Source organism: Cibotium barometz, chromosome 16 (genome assembly GCF_041138505.1).
Source record: "Cibotium barometz isolate CiBa-2024 chromosome 16, ASM4113850v1, whole genome shotgun sequence".
Classification (NCBI taxonomy): domain Eukaryota; kingdom Viridiplantae; phylum Streptophyta; class Polypodiopsida; order Cyatheales; family Cibotiaceae; genus Cibotium; species Cibotium barometz.
The window spans coordinates 39,964,379-39,977,489 of record NC_141061.1 but is presented as its reverse complement, the minus strand read 5'-3'; the positions used below and the strand labels follow the sequence as shown (position 1 = coordinate 39,977,489).

The following is a 13,111-nucleotide window of genomic DNA, read 5'->3' as shown; positions in this document are numbered from 1 at the left end:
CCAGAATGGGAAGGAGAGGTGGACCTCTCTTTGGAGAATTTCCCTTCCCTCACTTATGCGAGACGTGTTCCCGCCTTGAAAGGGGATCGTTCTTCATATCGACCACAAGATCTGGGTGCAACTTTCAGTTCTTGTCTTAATGAGGATTTTCTCATGGAACATACAGGGACTTGGTAGTGTTTTTTAGTGTGGTTAGAAACAGCTTATCAAGAACCAGCTTCACTCTCCTGTCACAAAAGGTTCTATGGACATTAAACTGGATGCAAGCCAATGTGGTAGATCTAGCAAATTATTATCCCGTCACACCTTTTGGTCGGGAGCTGTGGGGACCTAAGGTGGTGCATGTATTTCAGTGTCATCACCTTGCATCATTGGCCATGGTGTCATTTTGCCTGCTAGAGCGCTTTAGAGTATCATAATGTAGGACGAGAGACATTTTGCCTGCTAGAGTGCAGTGGAGTATCATTATGCAGGACGGGAGACACATTGGTATACTGAACATGTATGCACCTAATCATATAGGGGAGAGGATTTCCTTTTGGAAGGCCCTCACTGATTTGCTTTCTCATGCTGATCATTGGATCATTGGGGGTGACTTTAATATGGTTGAGCAACCTGCAGACAAAAGAGGACAAGTGGGTCTCTCTACATGGCAGAGATTGTTGGCTTGAGAACGATATTCAAAGGAGGCCATCCTCTCTCCTCTTTTCTTGGTCTAATAGGAGGAGGGATGCAAGTTGCATCTATGCACGCCTAGATTGCTTCTATGTTGATGATTGGGTTCTTGTTAGGGGAGGGCATACACTCACTTGCAAATTAGATCATTGCCGGGTGGTTTTATGTATTAGAGATCCAGGATACCATGGCTCTACTCCTCGTGTGCGTATTCCTGAGAATTCCTACTCAGATGCATAGCTTTCGCACCAGGTGATAGATATATGGAGGTCTATAACCTTTCTGATGCTCGAGAGAGTGTGGCTTCCACATTGCAGCGTGTCAGTGATTTTTACCACGGGATGGCCGTACTTAGGCGACAAGGGTCATTGATTGTGAGAGGGCTATTAGATGTAGGTTATTAGCATTACAGAGGGAACATGAAAAGCACCTCGATGCCCAATGGATTGCAGATACTTTATCTACTGTTAGGGCTAAGCTTCAAGACTCCCTGGAGCAGAGAGTGGAGTATCGTTACCATGCCCAGGAGTCATTTTGGACTCAGACGGGGGGCAGGTGCAAACAACACTTATTTGCTATTCATGGCCCATCTCATAGAAGAGAAAGTGTCAGACAGTTGCCATATACTCACTCAGGGCACATTTCACTTGGATCCTGTCATGGTGAGGCGGATTGCCTCTGGCTTTTATTGTTGCCTTCTTACTGTTGAGTCCCTTACCCCTAGAGGGATAGAGAACGACAGAAGGTTTGGGCTACTTTGCATCAGATGGTCATGGGAGACGTGTGTATTTCACTTGATGCCCCCTTCTCCACTGAGGAGTTTAGGCAGGCACTCCATGCATTATCTCAAGGTAAGTGTCAAGGGGATGATGGCCTCTCACCCACCTTTTTCTTGACATTTTGGGAAGACTTTGGGGAGGATATCACTACGGCCCTTCAGGAAATGTGGAACACAGGGTCTAGGAATTATGCCTTCTTATTTTACTGAGGGTCTTTTTCATCTTATCCCAAAACGTGGTGATAAGATGAATATTGGTCAATGGAGGTCTATCACATTGCTTGGGATTGCCTACAAAATACTTGCCGATGTAGCAAGCATGAGGTTGTAGCCAGTTTTGTAGGATGTGATTCATGAAACACAGAATGGGTTCCCTCAAGGAAGAAGCATCTTTGGGAGGCGGTTGATTGGGCTAAGGAAAGAAACCAACCCCTAGCCATTTTATTGCTAGAGTTTGAGAAGGCACATGATAGAGTTGATTGGGATTTCCTTGAAGGAACTCTTAGATGTATGGGATTCTCTGAGAACTCAATTAGAGGTGTTTCATGCTTGTATCGGGATGCTCATAGTAGTGTGCTCGCAAATGGTGGTAGAGGTGATCGCTTCCAGATCTCTTGTTCTGTATGACATGGATGCCTCTTATTCCCCCCTCTATATCTCATTGTTGCCGAGGCTATAAGCAATTTTCTTCACTCCCCTTGCGTAGTGAGGATGAGCTTTTGGATTCTGAGCTTGTTGATGATACTGCCATGTTCCTCGAGGCCTTACACATGTTTATGTTCCTTTCGGATTGCATTGGAGTTTTTCTTGGCTGCAGGGGTTCTCATTAATTGGCATAAATCAGTTAGCTTTTGGATTAGGACTCCCAAAGAGTCCATTAGTGCGTAGAGCTTAGGTTTACTTGGATTGACAGAGGCTGTATTACCAGATATTTGGGGTGTTAAGTTGGGCTTGATATATCGTGTGGACAACAATTTGCATTAGTACTTACGAACATTAGGAAGAAACTTCTCATTGAAGTTCCAGAAGATTGGATCTAGCCTCCTGAGACTTGGTTGCCTCAGCTTGGTTCATTGCCTCTTGCTAGTGCTTCTCTTGTGGATGCATTGTCCAGGTGTGGAGATTGGTCTATAACTTTCTTTGGTCAGGTTTGGATGGACAGCCAAAGTGACTTGGGAGACTGTTATACGCCTTAGACAGGAAGGAAGATTGAATATTGCAGATCCGGATATACAATGCAGAGCATTGCTCTAAAGCTAGCAGTCAGAGGATTCCTTCCAAGCACTGAGCCTTTGGAATATTTTTTTAATAATTCACATTTCCGGTTGTACACCTTGTGGTGGTGGAGATTGGATGCTCAGTTCATGTTTCATCTTTACTGGAGGACGGGCCACCTTCCTCTCAACTTATAACTGCCATTATCAGGGCCTGGAGTAGCATGAGACCTTTTTTGAGATAGAGGCTTCCTAGATCAAAGGATAAGGCTGATAGACAGCCCATTATGTGGAATGACCTCATTAGAGATGAGGTTGGATGACTTTTGGGTGCGCGCGGAGGTGCCTCGGAGAGGTGTGCATCGACAATTATTTCTTTGAAAACTTTTAAAAGTCTCCCTATGGATCGGAGACTTGCTTCTGCCCAGCACCTCAGAGGGAGTCTTAAAACGAATCAACATCATCCTACGTGACTGGGAGTTTTCTCTAGCACAGGAGTGCCATTATTGGTGTTAGCCTTGCTGGATCAAGATGAGGAGGGAGATTGTGTTTTTTATTCTATCTAGCCAAGGTGGAGATTGTTGAAATGTGACATGCAAGAGATTATTCTTGGCACTGCCCTACAATTAGTGAGAGTATTTAGTCGCTACGGAAAGTAGTGGCATGTTGACCCTCCGCCTGATATTGTGACCATGGGTCTTGGTGCTTACGGTTGTATGGTGGATGTCCTATCAAATATCTTCATTGGGATACTATTGAGTGGGAGTGGATTGATGCAGCCAATCCCATGAAGAGTCTGCCTTTTTTGAGCCACAGTGTCTGTAATGCTAGGCTTCTACTTGGACAGATTCATAGGACTTGTACATGCAGGCTGCATTGGGAGAGCTATGACATCACCCCGTTCATTCAAAAGAGATTTCGGCACAGACTTTGACACTCATATAGAAGGAGACAAATTTCCCACTTTTGGTTATTCTTACATGGTGGCCTTCCCATTAATCATTTGAGGGATATTTTTGGAGTAGACCCCACATGCCCTAGATGCCCGGTAGCTTCTAAGATAGTGCTGGTGTAGACCTACTCAGACGAGTTGGGGCTCTATAGCTCAGCTTATGTGCAGATTGAGGAGAGACCATTTATGTTTGTTACAGGACCACGGTACATGGAGATTAAATTATTCCACAAATTCAATAATAAAAGAAATTAAACTATAACATCATAGCATAAATCAAGAGCATGAATCAAAAGCATGAAAGATCAAGAACACAAGACTGGGCACAATCTCCCCCTCCCCAACGTGAGTGGCTTCTTCTCGCGTGGGTATTTGTGATATATTCCAAAAGTAGGCTTTGAGCCAAAAATAGAGTACACGGTACCCTCGCACTGTGCAACACCTAAGTTGGTATCCTTGCACACCTCATCACCTAAACTCATAAACATAAACCACGTTAGTAACAATCAATTGACATTGCATCAATCAATCCTAACGCGTTCATGAGAAATAGGCATCATCATAAAAAATATAAATCCAATACCAAAATGTCACTAAATACACATGGGAGTCCACCCACACGTGGAAATCCATCCATTATTGACTAGTAAAAATACTCGGGCATCCCCGTCAAATAATAAATGAGCATGACTATCGTCCATCAAATAACATGATTCATAACAATGTTACTTGGGGTACAATTGCTTGGTTCATTCAGTTTGGTCCACAAGTATTTTTTGAGGGCAAGGATCTGGACACTGCCATAACGATATGTAGAGGTGTGGCCCAATGCTGTATGCTACAAGATATTCCTCATACACAGTATAGACCACCTCTGCAAAGGATTGATATTACTTGGGAGCTCATCGCCAATATCACAGCTTGGCAGATTTGGAGGGCCAGATGCACAGAGGCTATTGAGGGCACTCAGATATATATACGACGCTTAGTGTATTTGTACTATATGGGGAGATATTATTCACACTCTTATGGCCACATGGGCTCGTAAACAGGGACCATCCAAATCTGTGCATGCAAAGCGCATTGTTTTCAGGAGATATTATTCACACTCTTATGGCCACATGGGCTTGTAAACAGTGACCAACCAGATCTGTGCATGCAAAGCGCATTGTTTTCAGGAGGGACTGAGGTCAAGGGATCTTTTTCTTGATGACCCCGACATGACTCTTTTGGCACCTTTGTGCCCCATATTGGTTGAGATCACCCTAAATTTTGGGATGAGGGTATTGCTTTGTTTCGGTTCCAAGCCGTGATTTTGTATGGTCTATTCATACTTAATAGAAGTCTGCTTTTTGCAGAAAAACAAAAATCCTGGCAGGCTCCCCGGCAGCATCTGGGGCATTTGCAGCTATAACTGTATCGCCCTCGGGCAGGAGACCAGGCCACCTTCAGGTGGGCGCTCAAGTTGCTACTATAGAAGCATCTACTCGAGGTGAAAAAAGAACTTTGAGTGGTTATGGGTTGCATGCTGCAAGGAAGCGTAGTTTCCTGAGCAGTAACACGAAGTTCAACTGAACTCTTTCAGGATGCATTACTGTTTGTTTTGGGAGAAAAATACATCTTTCACTACCAAATATGATAGGAAAATCTGGGGTGAGGTTGATTTGGCATAGGGAGCCAGCATGCCAGAAGTGACATATGCAATGACATACGTACATGTCTAGGACATTGACAACTGAGCCCTATTTCTTGTGTGGCCTAGGAATCTTACCATGGAGACCATCATCAAGGAGGAGAAAACTGATATCAATAATGTGGTGTGCGTGAACCATGCACTCCTGACATTTAACCCCCTGTCTGTATCAGTTTGAGGGATTTACAACTCATAACATTATTATGCTGTGTTGCATTTTGAAATAGTAGCTTACAGTCTAACATATATTGTTTTTTGCAGGATGTTTATAGGATTGGAACCCTTCTGGAGCTTATGAGGGAGCTTGCATTTTCATTTGCAATTGATGGAAAATGCGTCAAGGTCAGTTATTGCAATTTGTCATTGTTGTTTTAACTTTTTCACAGATCACAATGGAGAATAGACAAACAACATATTCTCTTGCATGCTGGTTTTGTGTATTAGTTGAGTTATGCCAGTTGTTCCCCTTCTGCATGAGGAAAAAAAGAATGCTCATCTCATTTTGAGCAAGTTTATTGTAATGCATGCCTGAGTCACATGCGAATCATCTCAGAGCTTCTGCGATTGAAAAAGTTTATCATGTGACAAACACCCATAACCCCTGTTATCAGCCCAAATGGCCATACCGATCTGGCTTTCTCATTGATGTCAGGCCGGATGTGGTTTGGTCAGGGATCTGGTGTGTTAGCAAATGACAAGTAATTGTGATCTGCAATAATGGGGCAGGGAAGGAGAAGTCCAGGATGTGTTGGATTAAGGCCGGGGAGCCCATCAAATAGTCAACTGTAATAGAGCCCCCCCTAAAAGTGCAATACATCCTCATAAATAGAGATACAATCCATGAGGGCAATAAGTGTGTGGCAGGGTCAATTGTCGGGGGTGGTCGCTGATGGGGCAATAGGCTCCGTATCTGTAACCGTGCACTAGCTATCTATGTTCACGGTTCGGGGTGGTGAACTTCGATATCGCTGAAGGATCTCCCGAAGTTGGAGCTGGCAAGGGGATGGTACTCTCGATCCTTTGGGTCGCGGCCGTCTGGAGAGAGAATATCCGCTCAGCTTTGCCAGCCTCTATCCTCAACCTATGGGATGATACCCTCACCTGGCCAACGGCTATCCTCATAGCATGGGACATGAAGGCATCGAGATAACTTGGTCTCTGTATGAAACCATCAGTTGGGAATCTCAGGAAATGATCTCTGTAGTACTGCATCTTGGTAGTAGCCAATGGGCCTACCGGTGTGATCCATGTGTTGTGTGTATAACCCCAGTAGATTGTATCGGATCCTAATGTATGGGGAATCTAGATCATACGGAAATGGAGGGAGCCGGTGAATCTGTAATCCGTGTGCCTGAAACCACGTGAGTACTATGACCTACCAAGATTATTGATCTCCTTTGGCCGCTATTTGCTGTGATGACTGTAGTGCAAGTCAGGGGAATTGAAGTTGATCCATCTCCCTCGCCCTGTGTATATAAGTGACGGTGTGGAGTAGGGCCTCCATCAACATAGGAGCTGCAACAAACTCTGCCTGGATGATTTGGTGGGGAACAGATGGCCTGCTTTGTATCATCGGTGATAGCATCATGATTTGAGGACACTATGCGCTGCCAATCTGCCGGGGATAAATCTGGTGCCCAGTGCCCAGTGCCCAGAAGGTAGTTGCATACATAAGTGCGGGGGTGAGTAGGGTTTCAAAAAGCCAATCCTTTGTCCTTGGCTCCTGAAAATGCACCTGGAAACACTGCCTTTCCAATAAGGCTAGAGTTGCATATCCTGTAGCGAGTCTATCCTCCGCTGTGCCTGTCTCATAGAGAAGTGTGGACTAGTGAAGGTAGCTCCGAGATAGACATGAGTGCACCACCTCAACCTTGCTACCCATGTAAGTGATCTCTGTACGGCCTGCAAAACTGGGTAGGAGGTGTGGAATACCATAACCTTGGTTTTCCCAAGGGAGAGCCTCCTTTGTGTGCAAAAATCCTATAAAGTATCCATGTGCTTCTATAACCCCTCAGAATCTGCAATGAGTACAATAGCATCAACATATAAAAGGATGGAAACAAGAATACCTCCTAGAAAAGCTCCTCCGCCTCCGGTTCTGCCAATGAAGTCTGACATCTCATCTGTGTAAAATCGAAAGAGGGTCGGAGATAGTGGGCATCCTTGTTCCACTCGATGGTTCTAGAGACCTCCTCTGATAGTCCTCTCGGGCATCCCACCCATAGTTGTCAGGTACGAAAAGTTCGATTCGGTACAGTACGTTCAAATACGGTCTCGAAATGCACTGCTAAATTTTGAAAATAAAAATACGGTGGAGGTACGGTCCATTTAAAAAATACTAAAAAATAAAAAAATACAGTGGAGGAAGAGGGAGATGATTGAGAGAGTCTAGAGGGGAGAGAGGCTTGAACCTTGAAGGAGAGCTCAAGGGAGAGGATAGACTTGAGCAATGAGCACTTGTGAGTGAAAAAAAGATCAAAAAACTGCCCCAAAAAATGATGAGAAAAAATAAGGGAAAAAAAACGGTCAAATCCTAGTCGACCGTACCTCCACCGTACCGTACCGAACCGTATGTATCGACCGCACCGAACCGTTCCTCCTGGTCAGTGCGCGAACCGGGTGCCACTATGATCTCACCCTACCAATAACTGACTCATGTAAGGCAATGATAGCCCATATCATATCAGACCGGACCCTGAGATGCTACAAGCGCTGTAGGAGACAAGCCCAAGGCATTGTATCAAAACCTTTGCGGAAGTCCACAAAGCAACATTATAGTTGGCGGCCATCTGCCTTGGGTTGCTCGATGATAAGCCCGAAGCGTGAATACGTGATCTAACATGGAGAAGGTTCTTTTGAATCCTGCCTACCCTGGTGCGAGAGGTGTGCTACGGTGTCGCATGCATAAGAGAGGTGCTCAGTCATAAGCCCCTCGTGATCTTGTGATTGGTTGTTTTGAAGCATACGTATAGCCTTCACCACCATGTCTCTAGTGAAGAAGGTGCATATGGTGGGACGTGCGTGAGGAGGATGTGGGAGGGGGGGTTGGTGGGGTATGTGGTATAATGCGTGTGCATATGAGTGCTACATGTGTGGGTTTGTGATGGGGGTGGGTAAGCGACGTTCTTGGATCCTACGTCAAGCCTCGTCAGAATTCTCACTCAGGAACAATTGGTATGAGTCCTCATGCTATTTACGACAATGTTCTCATTTCTTGCGGTGAGTAAGGTACCGGTTAATGCGTTCAGCTTCACGCTTCTGGATTTGGCCGGTCGCTAACTCACGCAAAAGACATGCACTTGTGATATGGCATTGTTGCCAACAATTTTGAGGCATGGTACGTGTGCGGGCTTTGGTGGTGGACCGGCGAGAGTGTGGAAAAGTGTCGATGGCGGATGTGTGGATGATTGTTGTGAGTTGTGAGGTGAGGGTGGTGAGGGGTAGAGATGGGTCTTTATCCAAGAGATTACGATAGAGCTGATGTGCATAAATAAGATCACAATCATGGGTGAAATGGATTTGGGTGTGGTGTGAGATGTGCGGCGCCTATGGTGGGGTAGGTGGTGTACAGATGAGGGTGAAGGCGAGGTTGCTTGGTCGGCACCAAGAAGGCATAGTGGGATGGTAATGTCAGGTATCAGCGAGGCTAGTTCTGGTGATCCCATAAGATAATGGATTGTGCTCGTGCCCCCTTTTTTATGGAAAACTAGTAGGCCCTCCTGATGCAGGTCACCGTGCCATCCCATTATAGATAGCGAGGCTATGGTGTGAGCCAAGTTGTAGGAGGCATCCCCCATAAAAAGTGATGGCTTCATCGTCTTGTGAGATCCGATGTAGCCCTGTGCCATCCTGGTCTATCACCTGTAGCCTGATAGGGTCCTTAAAATCATAGAACTGTATCTGCTCACTCTTGGTCCTAGCATTGAAGTCCCCAAGTAAGAGGACCTCGCCTAGTCCCAAGAAGCTAGTTATATCCTTGGAGAGAGCCATGTATGGAGACTCCCACCGAGGCATATTGTGAAGAAATAAAGAAAGAAAGAAAGATATATTAAGGGTCTACTAACAATGGGCCTATGAGACTAAAGTGATATAATAATGTCCATGGCATATCTCATCATGGAATGGAAAACAAAATAGAAACAAAAACATAGCTATCTCATTGGGGTGATACAAAACTGTCCATGGAAACTCATAATGGAATACCAAGAACATAGAAACATGAGAGGAGCATGAGCCCCCAGTAGATGGTGTACCACGATATCAAGCATGGGGCTAATGAGTATGGCTGAGAGGTCTCCCTGAGCTACGTCATGTGGAAAGGTAGCTCGATGGCGGTGGAGTATGTCCTGGATCTGGAGCTGATGAGCGGATCGTGGCTGGCGTACGGGGGGCCGTGGGCGTCGAGCACGTTGGAATGCAGAGAGAGAGAGAGAGAGAGAGAGAGAGAGAGAGAGAGAGAGAGAGTTGTATTAATGTCTTCATGATACTCAGAGTTGTATTAATGTCTTCATGATACTCAGAATGGATTCTTACATGCAAGGAGCATCTTTGATAACATTTTCTTGTTTTGGGTTGAGCATGTCTTGGATCTGGAGCTGATGAGGGGATTGTTGCCGGTGTTTGAGGGGCCGTGGGCGTCGGGCACATTGGAATGCGGAGAGAGAGAAATGAAATGAAATGAAATGATATATTAACGTCTTCAAAAGGCCAAAATGACCTATGAGACCAAAAAGGTTACAACAATTGGTGGATCTGATACAATGTCTGTGTAAGGAAAGCTAAAAACAACTAAACAACTAACTGAAACTGAAACAACTATGAGGAAAAGTACGGTACCAGGAACGCCTAATGGATAACATCTAGGAGGAAAACTCCAGCAACAAAGGTAAGCATCATACACATCACTATCCAAAGATGTCTCTCATCGGTCGATGGCGGATATCCTCAATGTCCTCCATGGTGAGTACTCTGACTGGACGTCTCCCATGCCGTGCTAGTATGATCCTGATCCTCTGTTGTAGTCTCCGCCGGTGTCGAGATGGGCCTCTCATCTTGGGGCGCCTGGACCGCCCCAGCTCTATAGCCCGATCAATCAGTGTACCTCTGGTGCGGCTGTACTCTGGGGCTAGCTGCAATGCCTGCTGACCTGACTGCTCAATCTCTGGTCGAAAGAAGTCTGTAATCTGCCTCTGTAGGTGTCTCTCCCTCTCTGATCCCCTCCCTCTCAGGAGACCCTCTCTATGTCTACGCAGCTCCAGCAAGTACAATCCGAGGCATCTCTGATCCTGGTATCTCATGACTCTAGAAAGTGGTCCAAAGCCCTCTCTGAACAGGCAGTGAAAACGGCCTCGTATCTCATAATATACTGGACAGTGACATATGTAATGTAACTCTGTCTCTGGCTCCATCTGGCATAGCTGACAAATCCTGGCCTCAGCTGGTACTCCTCTGAATCTGCCAGTCTCAATCTCTAGCTGGTGTGAGGATGTGCGCATCTGACCAATAGCACACCGTACCCCATGAGAAAGATGAGTATCCATGTAGCTGGGTCTAATCACAAACCCATCCTCCGTGAGCTGGAGAAGATGATCTCTATAGAAAGCCATCTTCGTACCAAGCTCGTGTGTCGGCTGTATCCATGTCCTCCTAGTGTCCAGCTGAGTCAAGTCTTGCCTGATAAGTCTGGTAATCTCTGCCCGTGTGAGAGAGAGGGAGGGTGCATCCAGGGAGTACTGAAATGGAGGTAGCCTGTCCATACTAAAGCCATGCAGTTGGAACCAAGCTGTCATCTGTGCATACCAACATGATCCGTCTCCCTGTGATGCCAACTGTCGTGAAGACTCCAGGGCTAAGCGAGCATATCTGTCTCTAGGGAGAGCCCAAGTGCTATGTATAAAGGAGACTGATCGAGTGAGTGCCTCTACTACCAATGGGGGGGCAGCCATCTCTGCACGGATAATATCATGTGGTACGGAGGCCTTGGCCCTAATCATCCGGGAAATCATAGAGAGAGAGAAAGAGAGAGAGTTGTATTAACGTCTTCATGATACTAGAATGGATTCTTACACGGAAGGAGCATCTTTGATAACATTTTCTCGTTTTGGGAGGCCGTGGAATGGGCCAAAGCGAGTAATCAGCCTATAGCCATTCTGCTTTTGGATTTTGAGAAGGCTTATGATAGAGTGGATTGGGACTTCCTTGAGGGTACTCTTAGCCATATGGGTTTCTCTCAGAGATGGATCGGGGGAGTTTCATGCATGTATCGTGATGCCCACAGTAGTGTGCTCGCTTGTGGTGATAGAGGAGAGCGGTTCAAGATTTCTCGCTTTGTATGGCAGGGATGCCCTTTAGCCCCATTATTATATATCATAGTCACAGAGGCCATGAGCATCTTCCTCCGCTCCACTGCTGGTATTTCTAGATTGAGGTTGCCTCTTTGTAGTCAGGAGGAGTTGGTTGACTCTGAGTTAGCTAATGACATAGCCATGTTCTTGGAGGTCTCACACATGTTTATGTTCCTTCTGGGTGGCATTGGAAGGGTTTTGTTTGGCACCAGGAGCCCTCATTAATTGGCACAAATCTGTTGGTTTTTGGATTAGCAACTCATTGAGAGTTGCTTGGGGTGCAGAGCTTGGTTTTACTTGGATTAGTAGAGGATGCACTATGAGATATTTGGGATGCCAGGTTGGGGTTGATATTTCTCTTGCACAACAGTTTGCTCCGGTTCTTATGAGTATTCGGAAAAAGCTTCTTCATTGGAGCAATCATGAAAGATTCGCCTCAAGTGCTCACCGACATGATGCAGTCTAATCAAATATTTTCAATTGCTACGCGCCAGTGCTACATGGTAACCTCTTTAAACCCCCTCTAAATTCAACAAATATGGCTGTATCTATCTGTTTGAATGCAGCACCTCTTCTCGCCCCAAGCCATAACCCTTTGCTTGTAACCACCTTCTACATTTCCTCTCGCCTTACACATGTTCTGCATACAGCCATGAAGAATACCATATACATACCCAAAGCCAAACTCCTCACCTTAGAAAACCCAACCCCCATATCCAAAACCTAAGTACCACCTATATGTACATCCACATCTCATGAGGCACAACATACTCCCAAAATCCAACAACCCATAGTTCCTTCTTCTGTCCCTAACTGCACAACCCATAGTCACCATCACCCTAGCAAAGAAGCCACCACCTACAGCGGCAGTCTTGGCCCTCGTAGAAGTTTCCATCATGAAGGACAATGTTTTGGTGCCATGGTCACATAGAAACGTGTTTCTGGGCTGAGAAACTCCGAAACCCCAAAACGCCAGAAACGCGTTTCAAAAACGGGAATTTTTTTTTATTTCTAAAAAAACAAATTGTCTTTTTAAAAAATTTTGTCTAAGTGTTTTTTTTTAAAATGTTTGGCTCTCTCTCTCTCTCTCTCTCTCTCTCTCTCTCTCTCTCTCTCTCCGCGCATGACCTGCAGCCCAAACATCCTCCCTCTCTCTCTCTCTCTCTCTCTCTCTCTCTCTCTCTCTCTCTTGCATGCGATTTGCAGTCATCTCTTCTACTTCTTCTTCTGCTCCTCCTTCTCCTTCTCCCTCCCCCAATTTCTCACAAATTTTCCAATATTCCCAATTTCCTAAATTCTCAATTGCCCAATTTCTCATAAATTCCCACTCTCTCACAATTGCCCAATTTCTCACGAGTCACAATTCCACAACTCCTCAATTGCCCAATTGTGACCACAATTGCCTAAGCTTTCACCATATTTTAAGTGCCTAGCTAGCACTAGGTAGGCCTACAA

General features: G+C 45.5%; 1 protein-coding gene across 2 annotated transcripts in view; it reads left to right on the top strand.

Moving 5' to 3' along the window:
• The window catches only part of LOC147630642 (adenylate kinase family protein), a 140,407-nt gene that overhangs the window by 41,096 nt on the left and 86,200 nt on the right, over positions 1-13,111 (top strand). For both annotated transcript variants that reach the window (XM_086810572.1, XM_086810571.1), the window contains exon 11: positions 5,574-5,654. In XM_086810572.1, the coding sequence (XP_086666698.1) occupies positions 5,574-5,654 (81 nt within the window). The remainder of the gene's footprint in view (positions 1-5,573; positions 5,655-13,111) is intronic.